The 19100-nt window shown below is 38.6% G+C and overlaps 11 protein-coding genes across 11 annotated transcripts; 7 read left to right on the forward strand and 4 right to left on the reverse strand.

Annotated features, from left to right (window-relative positions):
- Positions 1 to 31: 31 nt before the first annotated feature.
- GCK72_020040 (uncharacterized protein) lies at positions 32 to 1112 on the reverse strand (the record flags this gene model as incomplete). The annotated part of the gene is made up of 4 exons (XM_053733349.1): positions 32 to 151; positions 199 to 384; positions 427 to 860; positions 1109 to 1112. 4 exons carry the CDS (start codon positions 1110 to 1112, stop codon positions 32 to 34), a joined length of 744 nt encoding a protein of 247 aa, XP_053582262.1.
- A 385-nt stretch (positions 1113 to 1497) lies between these two features.
- Positions 1498 to 2336, forward strand: GCK72_020041 (uncharacterized protein; the record flags this gene model as incomplete). The annotated part of the gene is made up of 3 exons (XM_053733350.1): positions 1498 to 1941; positions 1984 to 2169; positions 2217 to 2336. 3 exons carry the CDS (start codon positions 1498 to 1500, stop codon positions 2334 to 2336), a joined length of 750 nt encoding a protein of 249 aa, XP_053582263.1.
- Positions 2337 to 5678: 3342 nt separating this feature from the next.
- GCK72_020042 (uncharacterized protein) lies at positions 5679 to 6535 on the reverse strand (the record flags this gene model as incomplete). The annotated part of the gene is made up of 3 exons (XM_053733351.1): positions 5679 to 5798; positions 5848 to 6033; positions 6080 to 6535. The coding sequence occupies 3 exons, from the start codon at positions 6533 to 6535 to the stop codon at positions 5679 to 5681; spliced, it is 762 nt and encodes a 253-aa protein (XP_053582264.1).
- A 596-nt stretch (positions 6536 to 7131) lies between these two features.
- GCK72_020043 (uncharacterized protein) lies at positions 7132 to 9756 on the reverse strand (the record flags this gene model as incomplete). Its single annotated transcript, XM_053733352.1, has 3 exons — positions 7132 to 7358; positions 8466 to 8768; positions 9681 to 9756. 3 exons carry the CDS (start codon positions 9754 to 9756, stop codon positions 7132 to 7134), a joined length of 606 nt encoding a protein of 201 aa, XP_053582265.1.
- Positions 7184 to 8040, forward strand: GCK72_020044 (uncharacterized protein; the record flags this gene model as incomplete). Its single annotated transcript, XM_003116134.2, has 3 exons — positions 7184 to 7639; positions 7686 to 7871; positions 7921 to 8040. The coding sequence occupies 3 exons, from the start codon at positions 7184 to 7186 to the stop codon at positions 8038 to 8040; spliced, it is 762 nt and encodes a 253-aa protein (XP_003116182.2).
- Positions 8540 to 9068, forward strand: GCK72_020045 (uncharacterized protein; the record flags this gene model as incomplete). The annotated part of the gene is made up of 3 exons (XM_003116003.2): positions 8540 to 8794; positions 8840 to 8932; positions 8982 to 9068. 3 exons carry the CDS (start codon positions 8540 to 8542, stop codon positions 9066 to 9068), a joined length of 435 nt encoding a protein of 144 aa, XP_003116051.2.
- A 223-nt stretch (positions 9757 to 9979) lies between the features above and the next one.
- GCK72_020046 (uncharacterized protein) lies at positions 9980 to 11955 on the forward strand (the record flags this gene model as incomplete). The annotated part of the gene is made up of 3 exons (XM_053733353.1): positions 9980 to 10035; positions 10083 to 10375; positions 11510 to 11955. The coding sequence occupies 3 exons, from the start codon at positions 9980 to 9982 to the stop codon at positions 11953 to 11955; spliced, it is 795 nt and encodes a 264-aa protein (XP_053582266.1).
- On the reverse strand, positions 11370 to 11888 carry GCK72_020047 (uncharacterized protein; the record flags this gene model as incomplete). Its single annotated transcript, XM_003116571.2, has 3 exons — positions 11370 to 11456; positions 11500 to 11592; positions 11640 to 11888. The coding sequence occupies 3 exons, from the start codon at positions 11886 to 11888 to the stop codon at positions 11370 to 11372; spliced, it is 429 nt and encodes a 142-aa protein (XP_003116619.2).
- Positions 11956 to 12677: 722 nt separating the features above from the next.
- GCK72_020048 (uncharacterized protein) lies at positions 12678 to 13558 on the forward strand (the record flags this gene model as incomplete). The annotated part of the gene is made up of 3 exons (XM_003116303.2): positions 12678 to 12717; positions 12764 to 13103; positions 13156 to 13558. 3 exons carry the CDS (start codon positions 12678 to 12680, stop codon positions 13556 to 13558), a joined length of 783 nt encoding a protein of 260 aa, XP_003116351.2.
- Positions 13559 to 14167: 609 nt separating this feature from the next.
- GCK72_020049 (uncharacterized protein) lies at positions 14168 to 15016 on the forward strand (the record flags this gene model as incomplete). Its single annotated transcript, XM_003116611.2, has 3 exons — positions 14168 to 14207; positions 14257 to 14599; positions 14650 to 15016. 3 exons carry the CDS (start codon positions 14168 to 14170, stop codon positions 15014 to 15016), a joined length of 750 nt encoding a protein of 249 aa, XP_003116659.2.
- A 934-nt stretch (positions 15017 to 15950) lies between these two features.
- GCK72_020050 (uncharacterized protein) lies at positions 15951 to 16813 on the forward strand (the record flags this gene model as incomplete). Its single annotated transcript, XM_003116521.2, has 3 exons — positions 15951 to 15990; positions 16037 to 16376; positions 16423 to 16813. The coding sequence occupies 3 exons, from the start codon at positions 15951 to 15953 to the stop codon at positions 16811 to 16813; spliced, it is 771 nt and encodes a 256-aa protein (XP_003116569.2).
- Positions 16814 to 19100: the final 2287 nt, after the last annotated feature.

Below are 19100 nucleotides of genomic sequence, written 5' to 3' on the forward strand. Positions count from 1 at the left end.
TCAGTACAATTGAAAAGTCGTTTGATGAGAATTAGTCGGGAACTTGTGGAGTTTCTGGGAGTGGGACTGGAAGTTCAGGAACAACTCCTCCGTTTCCTCCTTGGAGAGTTTTGGCAACTCTAGAAGCAATTAGGAAAATGGCTTCGAGTTCCTGAAAAAATAGAAATAGAAATAACAAGAAAAGGAATAAAAACTCACAATTGGTGATTGTTTTCTCAAGTTCTCAATGGCTTCATTCTGTTGGAGAAGAGTCTGATCCTGGTTGTTGAGAATTTGAGTGAGTTGATCGAAGACACTTCCAAGATTAGCAACAACTTCACTGACTCTCGAAAGAAGTTCACTGACAAGATTGGTTACTGTAGCCAGAAGAGAAGCAAGCAGATTCTGAAACCGTAAATATGAAGCATGAATTTGATAGTGACTCACTTCGTTTTGTCCAGAGAGTGCTTGTTGGAGTTGTTGGGTAATCTCATCAATGCTCAGAGATGCATTCGAGAGAATATCAGTCACTTGTGCGAGGACTGGTTCCGGAAGACCTTGCAAGAAATCCACCAAGAACTGAGGCAGCTCAGTGAGATTTCCAATGATTGGCAATCCCAAACCACCTGGAGTTCCTCCGAGAATACTCAAAAGACCACCGAGAGCATCTTCATTTCCTCCGAGAAGGTTATTCACAATTTCAGTCAATCCTCCGTTTTCTCCACCGAGAAGTCCTCCGAGTACTCTTCCAAGACCACCTTCACCACCTGTGATTCCTCCGAGTACACCACCATTTCCACCGAGAATATCTCCCAGTCCAAGACTATTAGGGACAGCGGATGCAAGAGCAATCGAAGAAACAATTTTTGGATGAGTACATTCTGAAATTATTTTGAATTGAAGAAAGTTGTTGAACTTCTTTTATAAAGAAGTAAAAACCAGTTAATGTTGTTTTTTTTCCATTGTAACCTTCCGTCTTTTATACATTTCGGACTAATCAGGTATTTCAATGATCCTGTGTACGAATGGGATTGGTTTTTGAGCAACTGTTTGTTGTCAGATTATGCAAATTAACAAATCTTGTCTATCTCAAAAAAGAGTTTTCTTAGATCGGCATGAGAATCTTTACCCATGATTACTTAAACTGTATCGGAGAATTCCCTTGATTATTAAACCCACGGCTATCATTAATCCACAGGACTCTACGAGTCTATTATTTTGTACTGATAAATTGATAGTCGGTCAACTGTTTATCATGCAAATCCGTAATAGAAATAACTGTTAGAGTGACCGTCTGATGTTCGAAAATCAACTATTTTGAATAAGTGTCTAGTTTGAAAAATATAAACTAAAAACAAAGAGTTGCTCAGAAATCAATCGGCTATTTTTACTGTGTAGTTTTGACAAAGATCGTGTCACTTTTCAGAGTATAAAAGGATGGATAGAATGTTGGAAAATCATCATAAACTATCATTTCAGTTCGATAAATCATTAACCTAAATCACGCAGTTTTTCAGAATGTGCTCATCCAAAGTTATCTTTGCCATTGTTGCTTCGATTGCTCTTGCATCCGCGGTCCCTAATACAATTGGATTGGAAGATATTCTCGGTGGAAATGGTGGTGTACTCGGAGGAATTACTAGCGGTGAAGGTGGTCTTGGAGGAGTACTCGGAGGACTTCTCGGTGGAGAAAACGGAGGATTGACTGAAATTGTGAATAACCTTCTCGGAGGAAATGAAGATGCTCTCGGTGGTCTTTTGAGTATTCTCGGAGGAACTCCAGGTGGATTGGGACTGCCAATCATTGGAAATCTCACTGAGCTGCCTCAGTTCTTGGTGGATTTCTTGCAAGGTCTTCCGGAACCAGTCCTCGCACAAGTGACTGATATTCTCTCGAATGCATCTCTGAGCATTGATGAGATTACCCAACAACTCCAACAAGCACTCTCTGGACAAAACGAAGTGAGTCACTATCAAATTCATGCTTCATATTTACGGTTTCAGAATCTGCTTGCTTCTCTTCTGGCTACAGTAACCAATCTTGTCAGTGAACTTCTTTCGAGAGTCAGTGAAGTTGTTGCTAATCTTGGAAGTGTCTTCGATCAACTCACTCAAATTCTCAACAACCAGGATCAGACTCTTCTCCAACAGAATGAAGCCATTGAGAACTTGAGAAAACAATCACCAATTGTGAGTTTTTATTCCTTTTCTTGTTATTTCTATTTCTATTTTTCTAGGAACTCGAAGCCATTTTCCTAATTGCTTCTAGAGTTGCCAAAACTCTCCAAGGAGGAAATGGAGGAGTTGTTCCTGAACTTCCAGTCCCACTCCCAGAAACTCCACAAGTTCCCGTCTAACTCTCATCAAACGACTCATCATTTGTACTGTATATACTCTGTCTTCTGTGAATAAACTATCGAACATTCCATTCTCATCTGAAGTGATAGTAAAAGAAATCTCACGACATCTTGGCGTTTAAAGGAAAACGAGAAAACTATGCGAGTTGGCTAATGTAAGTGAATAAGAGTCGTATTCGATGAATAACAGACTTGCACACATTTCGTATTTTCCGAAAATCGAAGGTATTCATGATCAATAATTCTGTATTTCAGAATTCCTAAAACTCCAGAAACGAGAAAGAGACAGATTCTTTGGTTAAATTGGAATGGTAACAAAATATCCATGAGAACTTATTCAATTCACGAACGTCCTCAATACGATGTTGGCCCATTTGAACCCGAGTTTCACATTTTGAAATGTCTTCAACGCAAGAATCGTTTGGATTATGAATTGAAGGCGATGGGAACGGAGAATCATGAAAACACTCGAAGACATACAGAAATCAGAAAAGAACTTCGAGAAATAATTGAAGAACTTCGAGAGAGAGAGAGAGAGAGAGAGAGAGAGAGAGAGAGAGAGAGAGAGAGAGAGAGAGAGAGAGAGAGGAGTCGCATTTCACAACGGATATTTATTTTATAATTAAAAAATGAATATCAGATGCATATTATCCAACAATTTCTATTGCAATTATGTCCATTTTTTATTGTCATCCTTGAACGCATGATCATCAAATGAATGCTTATTTTTGTTATCAAGAGATGTAAACGTTAACAAATATATATACAGCGATTAAGTATTGAGACTCGACGTTTTTCCACATTGAAACAAATTTATGTGTCTAAAAAAGAGGCTCCGCGCCGGGTATAGGTAGTTCTTACAATCAAACCCAGAACTTCAATAGTTTAGCTAATTCAAAATCATCAGATTGGCCGATTAGTCCAAATAACTCCCTTTGCAATCTAATAAAGATCAACCACATTCTCATATCTCTTTTATATTGATTTTATAATCTTATGTGATGACAATGATAATATGACTTTCTTATTGTTCTGTTAGGAGAAAGTTCAGAAATAAAACAATACCCATTACTTTTTTTTTCAGTTTTCAGTATACAGTGCGCGTCATAAATATGCGCCACCCCCCAAAATCGGTGTGTTCGGAGAAGCGAGTTATTTTTCTGAGAAATCGTTATCAAAATTGAATTCAGCGTATCAAAAAACCTATATTCCCAAGTTTTGAGAAAAAAAATGTCGAAAAAGTCGCTAAAATGGCCGCGTCATAAATATACGCCACCTCCCAAAAAATGAGAAATAGTTCAATTTTTTGCGATTTTATTTAAATTTTTTGTAGAAGTTTGTTCATGAAACAGAATCTAACGATGTTTTTGAATACGTACTCGACAGTTCTCAAAAAACTCCCTGTGATATTTTTAAATTTCAGCACTTTTTGGCGATTTTCATGATTTTTGAGAAATTACCGTTATTCAGACTTGTCACGGGCCGGGCCGGGCCGGGCCGGGCCGGGCCGAAATCAGAAAAAATTTTGGCCCGGCCCGGCCCGGCCCGGCCCGGCGGGCCAAACTCAGCAAAAATCTCGGCCCGGCCCGGCCCGGCCCGGCCAGGCTCTTTTGAAACATGTTGAGTTTTTGATTTTTTTTTGGAAATTTTAGGTAAAATGTGAGTATGTATGATAATTAAGGCATTTTTACTCTATTTTTTCGAAAAAATTCAAATAAAATTTGGTAAAAACGGGTTCCCATTTTTTGAAATCAGGAAAAATTTTGGCCCGGCCCGGCCCGGCCCGGCCCGCCGGGCCAAACTCAAGAAAAATCTCAGCCCGGCCCGATTTTTGACAAGTCTGCCGTTATTTTCTGGTCTCGAAATATAGTACCTGTCTGTATTTTAACATTTTTCAAACCTACAACGCTCAATCTTCCTATCTCAACCTTATTTGAAGCCAGAAATTGATATTCCAGGTCTTAATTTAGTCGATTCAGGTAACTCGGGTCAACTAGGCCTGTAAGCATTGAGAGTTGTAGACTAGAAATGAGATTTCTGGCGAGCTGGAGGATCGAGTATTGGTTGAAACCGCACGAAACCCTTAATTTTGTATTATTTTCTTTCAATTTGCCTATATGTCTTGAAAATCTACTCTTGATAAGGACCACTGAGAGCATTTCAAATGAGAAGAGAAGCTGCCATGTGCTATGAACTTGTTTCACACCTGTTCGGCCTAGAAGTCGTCTGTATATTCTTATCAGACTCACAATTTGTTGTGGTAACATGCATATTTGACTAAAAGTACGTAAATAATGACATATATTTGCTTATAAGCATAATGAGTAGGTGAGATAAGCTGTCTCAGTTAGATGAGTTCCTCCATGACAACTACAATGAACCTGTGGAGAGCTAGGGGTTTTCTCCGAGGCGAATCAAATTAAATTATGCATTTTTCGAGTTATTTGAATGAGGAAGCAGGGGTTTGGTGCGGTTTCAACCAATACTCGATCCTCCAGCTCGCCAGAAATCTCATTTCTAGTCTACAACTCTCAATGCTTACAGGCCTAGTTGACCCGAGTTACCTGAATCGACTAAATTAAGACCTGGAATATCAATTTCTGGCTTCAAATAAGGTTGAGATAGGAAGATTGAGCGTTGTAGGTTTGAAAATGTTAAAATACAGACAGGTACTATATTTCGAGACCAGAAAATAACGGTAATTTCTCAAAAATCATGAAAATCGCCAAAAAGTGCTGAAATTTAAAAATATCACAGGGAGTTTTTTGAGAACTGTCGAGTACGTATTCAAAAACATCGTTAGATTCTGTTTCATGAACAAACTTCTACAAAAAATTTAAATAAAATCGCAAAAAATTGAACTATTTCTCATTTTTTGGGAGGTGGCGTATATTTATGACGCGGCCATTTTAGCGACTTTTTGGCGGTCTGGACGAATTTTTCGACATTTTTTTTCTCAAAACTTGGGAATATAGGTTTTTTGATACGCTGAATTCAATTTCGATAACGATTTCTCATAAAAATAACTCGCTTCTCCGAACACACCGATTTTGGGGGGTGGCGCATATTTATGACGCGCACTGTATTATGGAAACAACTTGGGAATGTTCGATAGTTTATTTACAAGACAGAGTATATACAGTACAAATGATGAGTCGTTTGATGAGAGTTAGTGTTATGTCATTTGGTGGAGGAGAAGGGAATTATAAAACCATTTATTTACATGGTGAGAATCAACAACTAAGAGTTCTCTACATCTTATATAGGCAGATCTTCTTGCCACGTGTGACCTCGGGGTTGGACGTTCACTAGGCTAGGCCATGCTAGTTCACGCCACAACAGTTAGACAGGAACTTGTGGAGTTTCTGGGAGTGGGACTGGAAGTTCTGGGACAACTGGTCCATTTCCTCCTTGGAGTGTATCGGCAACTCGGGAAGCAATTATGAAAATGGCTTCGAGTTCCTGGAAAAATAAAAATAAAGAAAGAATAAGAATAAGAAAAAAAACTCACAATTGGGAATTGTTTTCTCAAGTTCTCAATAGCTTCATTCTGTTGGAGAAGAGTCTGATCTTGGTTGTTGAGAATTTGAGTGAGTTGATCGAAGACACTTCCAAAATTAGCAACAACTTCACTGACTCCCGAAAGAAGTTCACTGACAAAATTGGTTACTGTAGAGAGGAGAGTGGCAAGAACATCCTGAAAACAATAGAATAATGAGAATATACTAGAGGCAAGGGCTCACTTGGTTTTGGCCAGAGAGCAAATCAGTGAGTTGACTTGTGATTTCATTGATGTTCAGAGTATCATCTGAGAGAATTCCAGTGATTTTCTCAAGAAGTGGTGTTGGGAGATCTTCCAAGAACTTGGTCAAGAATGTGGGAAGTTCCGTGAGATTTCCAGTGAGTGGCAGTCCCAATCCACCTGGAGATCCTCCGAGAACACTCAAAAGATTATCAAGAACATCTTGATTTCCTCCGAGAAGACCATTCACAATTCCTCCGATTCCTCCATTCTCTCCACCAGTAATTCCTCCGAGTATTCCTCCAATACCACCTTCTCCTCCGATGATTCCTCCGAGTCCACCTTCTCCTCCTTTAATTGTATCTCCCAATCCAAGACCTCCGAGTAATCCATTTGGAGCTCCGGATACGAGAGCAATTGAAGCAACGACAGCGAAGATAGCTTTGGATGCGTACATTCTGGAAATGATACGAAATGAATGAAACTAGAAAGTATTGAAACAGAGAGAAATGATTTGATGAAGTTTTGGGAATTCTGACCTTTTATACTATTTCAGATTTTCTGAGTTCTTTATAATTCAACTGGATTGAATTGGTTTTTGAGCAATTGTTTGTTTTCAGATTATGCAAATTGACCTATTATTGTCAGTCTGTATGACGTGATCCGAATTCAAGAATCAAATATTTTAAGAAAGAATTCATTCATCTGAAACAATCAGACGTTCAGATTTTCTATGAAAAGGGGATAAGATTTATAGAATTGCGAATTAGAATTACTCATCTGGCAAACTGATGCACACATTCATATGTTTAATTGATAGTCGGTCAACTGTTATTATGCAAATTCATAGTAGAAACAACTGTTTGAGTGAAAGTCTGATGTTTGGAAATCAACTATTTAGAATAAGTGTCTAGTTTGAAAAATATAAACTAAAAACAAAGAGTTGCTCAACAATCAATCCGTTATTTTTCAGACTAATTTATGGCAGAGATCATGTCTCTATTTCAGAGTATAAATAGATGGAAGGGACTGTCGCCAAATCATCATCCATTTTTAGTTCATTTCATTTCTATACAACCATTTGTTTTTCGATTCAATTTCCAGAATGTACTCATCCAAAGCTATCTTCGTCGTCGTTGTTTCAATTGCTCTTGTATCCGGAGCTCCAAATGGATTACTCGGTGGTCTTGGATTGGGAGATACAATTGGAGGAGGAGAAGGTGGACTCGGAGGAATCATCGGAGGAGAAGGTGGTATTGGAGGAATACTCGGAGGAATTACTGGTGGAGAGAATGGAGGAATCGGAGGAATTGTGAATGGTCTTCTCGGAGGAAATCAAGATGTTCTTGATAATCTTTTGAGAGTTCTCGGAGGATCTCCAGGTGGATTGGGACTGCCACTCACTGGAAATCTCACGGAACTTCCCACATTCTTGACCAAGTTCTTGGAAGATCTCCCAACACCACTTCTTGAGAAAATCACTGGAATTCTCTCAGATGATACTCTGAACATCAATGAAATCACAAGTCAACTCACTGATTTGCTCTCTGGCCAAAACCAAGTGAGCCCTTGCCTCTAGTATATTCTCATTATTCTATTGTTTTCAGGATGTTCTTGCCACTCTCCTCTCTACAGTAACCAATCTTATCAGTGAACTTCTTTCGGGAGTCAGTGAAGTTGTTGCTAATCTTGGAAGTGTCTTCGATCAACTCACTCAAATTCTCAACAACCAGGATCAGACTCTTCTCCAACAGAATGAAGCCATTGAGAACTTGAGAAAACAATTCCCAATTGTGAGTTTCTTTTCTTATTCTTATTCTTTCTTTATTTTTATTTTTCCAGGAACTCGAAGCCATTTTCCTAATTGCTTCTAGAGTTGCTAAAACTCTTCAGGTAGGAAACGGAGGAGTTGTTCCTGAACTTCCAGTCCCACTCCCAGAAACTCCACAAGTTCCCGACTAATTCTCATCAAACGACTTTTCAATTGTACTGAATATATTCTGTCTAATAAATTTTTTCGGGAGCTAATGCGCAGTGTGTCGCGAATGTGGTTGTGCCCGACGCTATATTCGAAATCTGGCAGAATGAGAATTGTAATACTGACTTGAAAGGAGCAATCTGTGAGGTTGCGGCATCTGATACCGAGAATTATTTCTCTTGAATTTTCTGAAGACTAATAAAATGTCACATTTGTTTTTTACCTTTTTGCGAGAGATTAGTTTGAAAAATTGGCTAGCAACGTTCACTTTTTCCTGAACTTCGTTTTTCGAATTAATAAATTCATCACACTTTCCCTGTCATGATCCAGCTAGATAACGTCTTCATTTTTCATTTTTTGCGAGATTAAAATGAGAAATGTAAACAACTTGGTGTAATGACACCTGAACCTTGATGGTATAAAAGTGAAGCATAGGATTCAGCAGACATCGCCCAGTGCTTCATCGGCTTCATCTTCTCAATCATGCAATCTTCACTTCTCATCCTTCTCGCCTTGGTCTCCATTACTGCTGCCTGTCCAGGATTATTCGGAATGATGGGAGGAGGTGGTGGTGGATGTGGATGCAGACCTCCACCACCACCATCTCCATGTGGATGTGGAGGAAGAAAGAAGAGATCTCTCCCGGATAAACCAACTACTATGGAATTCTTCGGAATCGCTGCATCCGATGATGATGTTATGTGCAACACTCCTGAATTGAAGAAGATTATTTTGGAGGTATCTCTTTTCAGAGGGCTTCTCCAATTCACTAGCCTCTTTCAGAATATCCAAGCATCTGCATCTGATTCCTCGAAAGCTATTAATGGGGCACTGGAAGCCAAGGAGCTTATCAGATTCACCGTTGTTTGCTCAGAAGTAAATATTAGACAAAGCTGAGCCCAAAATACAAAATTGTGTTTTTCAGAACCCATTCGTCTTCACAATCCGTGCTGACACTGCCTACTGTGGTGCGAAGAAGAACGGACACACCTGCAACATTTTCTCTATGTGAAAATTGTACTTTTTTATATTTTATTTTTCTATTTCTAAGTATTTATGAATAAATATTTTGAGCATCTGTTTCAGTTTACATAAGCCTCTGTAATAATACTTCAGATGAAATGCTAAAAATCGCACAATAAAATGAAACTAAAAACGAAAAAGAAAAAGAAAAAATCATTTGCCGGGGAGGGGAATCGAACCCCTAAAGGATTTACATCCACAGACTCAGGAGGCCCGCGCCTTTGCCACTTGGCTACCCCGACGACGAGAGGAAAAGGGTGTGACGGGGTTATTACTTGATTTTACAGTGAGCAATAGGTTACTGTATATCTAAATTTGTTGTTTTTCGAAAATTTTCGATGATTTTCAATGTTGTTTGTATAGGGAAACAGTTATTAATTGGGGGTTCACCATTCCTTGCAGACTTGCGAAATTTCGAGTCAGCCCGCGGGCCAGCCCGTGCCGGATTTGAATATTTGAACTTTTTCACTACAATTTTTTTGCAAAAATTTATATAAATTTTTTCTCCAAAAATCGGAAAATTTTCGGGCCGGAGAAATTCTGATTTATAGGACACCAAAAGGATTGCAAGTCATTGGGATAATTGTCTGGAATACCGCACCAATAAAGAACTTCTTCTGTATTCTCTGAGTTTCTGGTAACAAAACTCCAAAAAACTCGCATGCACCATGATTCATAATTCTCATACCCAGAACACGATAGTTCACAAGTGTAAATTTTCTACGGATGTAATTTTTGTTCAGTCAGTCAAATAAATTATTTTCCCATGGATGTCTCATTTGTTTTTCTTGTTTTTTTCTGAGAGGGAGGGGTTAATATGAGGCACAAAAAGTCATTAGTCAGAAGTTTTCATCTTCTGATTTCTCGTCAGTTCTGATTCATTTTACCACAGTTCAAGCTATGAATGCGCTCATCAAATACGGTTCTGTTCAAGCTAATCCTCTTTATAATTGCAGGTACTGTTTTTCCAGACTGAATTTCCTATAATTGACCCGTTTTACAGCTCACGCACACCCCCAGAGTGGACCACAAGAGAAGGTGTTCCTCGGCATGTCTATGGAGCCACAGAAGTAATTTTCGGTATAATATTCGAACTTGCATATATTCCAATGCTTGCTGTTATGTTTGAAAAGGAGTACTTTAAGATGTCGTGTTATAAGATTATGATTTTCTTATCTTTGGTTGATATCATTTCCATATTAGTTGGTGGGATTATAACCGGCTGGCTTGGCTATCAGGGTGCAGTCTTCTGTACCTATCCTGAACTCATTTATTATTGTGGAATGATTGTTGAAAGTATGTGGTGTTGTTCATGTCTCACTGCTCTTATTCTTGTGACAAATCGGCTTTTCGATCTACAGCTTCCGAGTATTTCAAAGTTTTTATTTGATGGAAATCGAACTTTTTTCGTCATTTTCTTGTCAATCTTGTATGCTTCTTACTTCATGTTTTTCTGCACCCCAGTGTTATATACCTCCAAATTTCATACTTTTATACTGGACCCAATGATATTCGAAGGAAAAGGACTGGAATATAGCAATGTTTCTTTAATGTACAACAACTTTTTGGTTCTATTTTCAACATGTTTTCTCTATATTGTTTTCTGTTTTGTCCTTGGCTCGAAACTCAAAAATGTGTCATCTGGGTCAGAAGCAAGAAACGCAGTGAGTAGGAGGGCCTCGTCACGATCATTACAATCTTTTTTCAGAGCATCCAAATATTTTTCCAATCGGCCATGATCTGTGGTGTCAACCTAATGGCTTCAATGGTTTATGTCAGCATGAGTTTTGTTAAAACTCCGTTCTGGTTGATTGTCATTGGTCATATTTGTTGGCAATTAGGTCATGCTGCACCGGCGTTTGTATACTTGACTTTTAATAAAACGATAAGAAATGCTGTTCTCAGAAAATTCGGAATCAAGGTATAAATTATATCAGGAGATTCTACAAAAGTGTTTGTTCTTTCAGAAAAGAAGAATTACTAATTCTACAAAGAAGATAACAAAGTCTTCCGTCCACTTTAGTTCTACCCATACTGTTATTACAGCTTAATACATATGACAAACTGAATAAATAAGTTTTATTAGGTTACAAATCTATTCCACGATTCAATCTGTCATCTGTCGATTTGCGAGATTAACATTTACCAGAATTGGATTTTCCCTTTAGCTTTTTCTTCTTGGAATGTTTTTCAATTATTGCACAGTAAACGCATTATTGCCAAAATAATATTTATTCTTTAAAAAAATCAAATTTACAAACAATGTTTTAGAATCAATCTCGACCAGCCTTCACATAGCGAAGGCATGACAATTGTGTCCGTTCTTGGTGGCTCCACAGTAGGCAGTGTCGGCACGGATTGTGAAGACAAATGGGTTCTGAAACAATCTACTTTTTAAACATCGTTCTGAAATCTCAAACCTCTGAGCAGACTACAACGAATCTGTTGAGTTGGCGGCTCTCCAAAACGGTGTTGATAGCTTTCGAAGAGTCAACAGAAGTGGAGTGCATGTTCTGAAAAAGGTAACAGTTAGGCTGAAATTCGAGATCAAAAAGGTTACCTCCAAAATGATTTTCTTCAACTCTGGAGTGTTACACATCACATCTTTGTCTCCTGCAGCAATACCAAAGAATTCTGGAGCAGTTGGTTTATCTGGGAGAGATCTCTTCTTTCTTCCTCCACATCCACATGGCGATGGTGGTGGTGGAGCTCCGCACCCGCATCCGCCTCCACCGCCCATTCCGAAGAGTCCTGGACACGCAGCAGTGATGGAGACAAGGGCGAGAAGAATGAGAAGAGAAGATTGCATTGTTGAGAATATTTCAGAAGACGTTGTTCCGATGCTTCATTGGTCTCCAGCTGTTCCCCTTTTATAGTGAAGTTTTCCGTTGTGACGTCAGAAACGTTCAACTTTTTATCCGTTTTCCCTCCTTCCGCTCGTCAAATTACACTTGCAGGATTCATCCGTTTTTGTAGCATTCGAACATTTTCCCACACTTTTTTGATCTTTTGCAAGAGAACACTCCTTTAAAGGACATTTTCTAGATAAGAATCAAGTTGTCTGCTAGATTATTCATTCGGCAAAAGAACAGAAGCTAATGAAAAGGTGTGAGGTAAATCCCCATTTTTGTTCGTTGATGTTTGGTTCGATGGATTTGAATCCGGATCATCTTGAGTGGACGGAAGAGAGCGACAAGGGAGGGGGGCTATAATGACAGATGATCAATCAAAGAATTTATGGAGTCAAGATGAAACATTTTCTTTGAATATGTCTCTGAGAGGAAAACTGCTCGTCGCAAAGAGCCTAAGAATTCATTCGTTATCAAACTTTTATGTTCCGGATACAGTTTCCGAAATTTGAAAATCAAAGGTATGGATTCATTTATAAATCAACTATCGCTTAAAAAATTGATTCTGTGTTTTCAAAAACGTGTCCTACACGATCTTTTGATAGACTGATAAGCATCGAACTAATTTTTTCTCTGATTAAAATCTTATCTGATTTCAACTGGTATATAAGCTCGAAACAACTCTATCAGTATCAGTATTCCCTTGAACTCGGCATCCTCTGAAATTGATTTCCGACGTGCCACTCAACATGAAGTTTCTACTGATTGGATTGGCTGCCCTGCAACTCGGTATCATCATTATTTCGATTCACCAAAAAGAGACTATATTTTACAGCCGGTTCAGTTCTTGCTTTCGGCGACGAAGGTAGAAGTCAGTTCTACGAATCCATCAACTTTCAAAGACGACGATTGGCCAAACAGACCAATATTGCCAATATGAATGAAATTGAGTATGATAGAGATTTGGAGAAGATCATTGAGAAGGAGTTGGCAAAACACGATGGATGCCCAGAAACGTCAATTGTGAAGATTGGAGATGTTCAGATTTTTCTGAATATTCAAGGAAATAATGAGTTGTTGGGAGAGTTGGCAAGTGGAGCCGGACGAACCAAAGCTGCCGTTCGGTTCACTGAATGTGAAAATAAACAGATTCTCTCTGCAGCAGCGGATATTTCGTAAGTGTAGAAAGAACATCTCGAAATTCTGATGGATCTCAATTTGTTACAGGCCGTATCCAGATATTCATGGACCACCTGGATCTCAATGTCCACCTGGCAGAGAACCTGGACGATCTGGACCATGGCAAGTTGGAATGTGTGTAATTCGCAAAAGCTATGCTCGGAAAATCTACCACAATTATATGGGTGCTCCTAATGCTCGTCTCTCGGTTCTCGATTCTCCTAATGCTCGATCACGTCTTTACAATAGAAAATCGTTCATCACTGATGTGATGAAGGCGGGCAGTGATGCAATGAAGGAGATAAACGAAGAGTGGTCAGAAATAAAAAAAGAAATAGACCAGGCTGTGAAGGAGATAAAACAACGAGAGGAGGAGGCGATAGATCAAGCTGTTAAAGAAATCATCGAAAACTGGAAAAAGAAAAGATTGTTGAAAACGCAAAGTAAATAACTGTTTTCAATAAAGAACTTATGTGAGAACCCGAGTGTACATTTAATAACCCCTTAGTGGAAATTATTGAACAATTGAACAATACCGTATATCAGTTGATTTTTCTTTAACTAATTCATTTTTCGAAACATTTCTCTGGAACATGTTGACTTCGCAGAGAAACAGACACATAGACAGATCAGCTTCAGGTAGAATCAGGAATGTTCTCGTGGTGTCTCATGAAGTCTCACTCGTATTGTTTGCATATACGACCTTCATGCCACTGACTTTAAGAGAGCCGTCGTTTTGAATTCTAGATAACAGAAATAATTAAAATCATTAAAACAACGGTAATGCCAAATATGTCCTAGTCTCTAAAGCATTGCAGACGAGCAACAGATTACCAAATGATACTTAAAACGCAACTAGGCAACAAATATGTACATTCAATAAATAAACAAAAAAGTTTTTCTGATCCGAAGTTTTTGGAGAACGGAGATAAAATCTTGCTTTTTTCCTCTTCTTCTTTTTCTTTGACCTTTGATAAAGATCTTATCAGATTTTACCTGCTATATAAGCTGCAGAAGTTTCGAAACAATCAGAGTTTTCTTTGAAATCTGTGCATCCAATATGAAGTGGATCCTCGTAGGATTAGCTCTTCTCCAAATCGGTAAGACCTTTTCATCCCTCGGTATAAAAATAACCGTTTCCAATTACAGCTCTTGAAGTCAATGCTCAACGAGGTGGTGTAACTACGGTGTTCTACGAAGAATTGAATATGATGAGAGCACAACAAGCAGAAAAACTACACATCGCGAACATGAATTTCATAGAGTACGATTCGAGTTTGGAAGACGTTCTGATAGAAGAAGTTGAGAGATTCAATGGTTGTCCCAATTCGATTATCTTCCACAAGGGCGGTCTTGAATTCTTTTTCGATACAATGGGCAACTACAGTATGCATTATAAACTGCTCACTGAACCGGGGCTCACAAGAGTCGCTTCGTACTCAACGGATTGCGGTAGAGAAGAAAAGGTTTTCAATTATGTTGTAGACTATTCGTAAGTTGACGAGAATCTTGAAATCTCTGTCATAGGTATTTCTATTTCAGTTCCACACCAATCATCCATGGACCACCGGGGTCTCAATGTCCAGAGGGAAATGGAAATGGAAAGTTGTGCCGAAAACCATCTCTTCCAGCTCATGCTCGTCAAATTAGCAATGAATATGATCCGATCAACAGCCGTCGTCTCTCAAAGTACCAACGGAAAGGAATTGTGGCTGATTTGTGGAAATGGCACCAAGAGGAGGAAAAGAAAAAGCAGATTGCAAGAGCGAAATTTTTGGCAGTAAAAGAAGTTGCCCAAAAACTCAGCAAAGAAGCCCAAAAAATCGCCAAAAAAGTTGTGGAAGAAGTGAAACGCAAGGAGCTAGAGCGTAAGGAAAAAGAGAGAGAACTCGCTAAACAAGCTGAATAGCAATGGAAAAGAAAAAATACATTGATTTGAATGAATTATTTTATGAGAGTAAATACATTTTTTCGATGTTCCGACTTCCTGAATCTGATTTGTCTGATTGATATTGGTGTTCTTTATACTGATTGAAAAGTTTAAGTGAATGAAAATAGTTTTCAAAAAAGAAAGGGTGGAAGGTTATAATGTCTTCTTGTCTTACCTGAGCCATCTCGTTTGTTAATTTCGAAGTGTTCCCGATATGAAGTTAATCCTTATTGAATTCTTCCAATTTGGTCCCTGAAGTTTCTAATTAGAATTAACTAAAACATTGAACCAGAAAAATGGATTTTTCAAAAAATGATCCGAAAACTATGAAACTAGAAAACTGTATGAAAACTTTATGAGGATTGGATTGAATAAGAAAAACCGTCGTCTACAAGAAGACAAGTTAAAAGATTATTGAATTGATTTGGTTGATGAACAAAAATAAATGATTTTTTTGAAATGTGTCCTTTTTTTGTTACTTGGTTGTTATTTCAAGTTGCAAGCATTTAGAAAGTGGGAAATTGTTTGATATTATTGCACTTAATTTTCAAAGTTTACATCTTAAAGTATCTATACTGCGTAACCTCCGCTATAGAAACAACCAAATATGTGCTCCAGTTTTTGTCTTTATGGTTATGCTCTGTTTTTCCCAGATGATGTTAATGAGAATGGTTCAACACAAGGAAGTAGCAAGGAAAGTTTAGGAAAAAAGTGAAATCAAATATATTTCTAGTAATCTCCACTGATATCTCAAGATCTGATAAGAGTAAGATAACATCTCAATTTTTTCAAATGTTGTACTCTGATAACGATCTTATCAGATTCTATCAGCTATATAAGCTCCAGAAGTTTCCAAATAATCAGTGTTCACTCTGAATCTTGCAACCTCAGCGAGATCCGAATTGCTCCCAACATGAAGTTGATCCTCATAGGATTAGCTCTACTTCAAATCGGTAAGACCTTTTCACTTGGTATAATACTAATCGATATTAATTACAGCTCCTGAGCTCAATGCTCAACGAGGTGGTGTTACCACGGTGTTCTACGAAGAATTGAACTACCGTAGAGGAAAAAAAGCAGGAGAACTTGAAATCGCGAATATGAATTTCATAAACTACGATGAGGATTTGGAAGATGTTTTGATTGAAGAAGTCGAAAAATACGATGGATGTCCGGATGCCATGAGTGTTCGTAAAAGAGGTCTCGAGTTCTATCTCAACTCGGGTCAAAATATAGAAATGCAGAAAGAACTTGTCACGAAACCAGGCCCCACAAGAGTTGCTTCGTTTTCTTCGGAGTGTGAAGGCAAGAAGATTTTCAATTTTGTTCTAGACTATTCGTAAGCTAACCCAGATGTTATTTTGTTGTGAATAGTTATGTTTCAGATCTTCACCGGCTATTCATGGAACACCAGCATCCCAATGTCCTAAAGGATCCACTCCTGGCGAACGTGATGGGCCAATGAGTAATTTGTGCTTCATCCCGTTTAAATCCGTTGATGAAACAGGACCTAACATTCACCACTCTCAAGAATACAAATATGCTCGTAAATCTATGAACAATCGGATGGATATCGTGAAATCTGTTGTTGATCCCTACGATGGCCTCCCTCCATGTCCACCTTCACCTAAGGTTGACTTAAGCTTAAGCGAACTCTTAGATTGGGTCAAAAACAAATACCAACGCAAAACTGCGATTGGACCTGAGGAGTACTATCGAGAACCTTATAGAGGATGTAGACCAAATGAGCCGAGAAATCCGTGGATTGTCAATTGAACTTCCAGTGATTTGAATGAATTTTTAATTTGAACGGTTTAATTTTAAAAGTTAGGTATTTTATATACTACAGGCACGCTAGAAGTTTCAACAATTTTAAATCTCTAAAACACTTGAACTTTCGACCTGAATTTTCAGAATTTTCTCTATTGAAAACACAAATTAGGCTCACCTTCAAAGTCATTTTTCATTTCTTTGGATTACTGTATACCGCGGTGTTTGCGTAGTTGTCTACCGTACTCGCCGGCGCCAAAACTCAATTTTCCGTTTTCCCCCAATAAACAGTTCAAGAAAACAGTTTTCTCCGCTCCAATATTCACCATTTCACCAGTCACTCGTCTAATTCGTCGTCACCCCGTCGAATCATGTCGCTTTCCTCTGGATTCGGATTCTTCAGCTGGTCGAACCCTCCACCACCGGTAAGTGCTATTAATCTTTTCAGATGTCTCTTCCCCTCTAAATGTAATAACCTTTTCCTTCCTAGAATTCATCCGAAGAGTCTAAAAAAACGGAGAAGCGCCGACGGGGGATTTGTGAGTGTGTGTGCGTGCAGAATGCCCGCAAATCTTTGCCGAAAAACACGTACGCGCTTCTCCTTTTTTCTCTTTTTCTCTCCGTGACAGATGTCATTCTATTTTCTTCTTCAGAAGAGCACTTCCTTCGGCGAGCCGAGCAGTTGTTTAACTGGTCAGCATTAAACTTGTCTTTCTTTGAAAATATCGTCTACATTTTTGATAAAACATTTCATACCGGGTCTAAAGGCTCAAGAATCGGTCACCATGCCCTCAAAATGTTTTGTTATTCCACCGTTTTGCAACGCAATTTGCGGTCATTGGTCCTGTCCTCCAATGTTCAAAAAACGATCGAGAAATACTCGTTTTTAGTGTTGTTGTGTACCGATTCTCATTGATATCATAGTTTTCGTCGCCAGAGGCAAGGTGAAAAGAAGGAGGAGTTGTAGAAAAGAAGGTGATAACGAAGCGGAGAGAAATAACAATATTTAGTTGTTCTCGCTTGTTGTTGCAGCTGAGAGTAGGTTGAAAACGTTAAAAACGCGAAAACTTCTTATTTTTTTAAAGTTTTATCGGAGATATTTTATTGAAATCTTGTGCCCGCAGCTTTTCAACTTTTTCGATTTCGTCTTTTGTCGAAAATCTTCATACTTTTGCAGTTTTCCAGTTCAAAACTCTCCGATTCATCTAGTTTACTAGAAAGTTTGTCAATTTTCTGACTCTCATGAGTGAAAATGTTTCTAATATTCGAGAGCTTCCGTTCGAATTACGAGGTCCTCACTACACTTTTCGCGAAGTTTTTACACTATTTTCATAAAAATTTCTGTAAAAAACTAAACATCAAAGCTTTTTTTCACGAAACCGCTTGTTTTCTCAAAATTTTGGGTCACAGATACGTTGATTTTTCTAATAAGTTTGGTTTTTATCGTAGAAATGAAGATATTCTTTTTCTATTCTCTATTCCTATCTTTTGACTTCTCAATCTTTCATCTTCTATAGAAGTCTTCTAGACCAAAAATTCAAATTTCATCCCCTCTGCCATCAACAAAGTTGAAAAAAACAAAGATTCATCATCATCTCTCCTCCCCCTTCTCCTCTTACTTATCAGTGCCAGTGTCCGCCGCCGGGTCGTCCTCCTCGATTTCTTCGCAGAAACGACACAAAAATACACACCATTCGTCTGCTTCTCTCACCAGTTGTTTTCTCCCTCTCATCCCCTCACACACTCTCCTTGCTACCCAAAGCTCCCTCGTCTTACTCTCTCTCCCTCTCTCTTATGATTGCTCGAAGGAAAGGCACTGGGCCAGAGGTCCTCACATCCTCGTTGTGTTCATCGAAACGAAGGACTCTTCGGCTGTTTTTTCCCATCTATTCGTTTTTCTTCCTGGGCTGTAGGGCGCTAAGCTGCCCGTTTGAACAAAGTTTTGTTGTGTTTACTCGCGAAGAAACTGATCAATTTTCGGAATTTCTACCACCCAAATCGCAAGAAAATAGCACAAATATTGTCCACGTGAAGTTCAGCTAGTCAGTTTCTGAAACAAATTGATAAATCGGCAGTGACAAGACAATTGTTTATCATAAATAACGAATCGACGGCCCCGTGTCGATATCATTAGTGTGTCTACGACAACAATCTCTGCCGATTAATGACGAGAATCGCATTTGACACGCCGATCTTTGAAGATTTCCTTTTTTCTTTTTTGGCTTTTAGACTTTCGGACTCATTCGAGCAAAGAACGAATTCAGTTTTATTCGATTGTCGCAGAGAAAAAGTG

This window comes from Caenorhabditis remanei, chromosome V (genome assembly GCF_010183535.1).
Source record: "Caenorhabditis remanei strain PX506 chromosome V, whole genome shotgun sequence".
Lineage (NCBI taxonomy): Eukaryota > Metazoa > Nematoda > Chromadorea > Rhabditida > Rhabditidae > Caenorhabditis > Caenorhabditis remanei.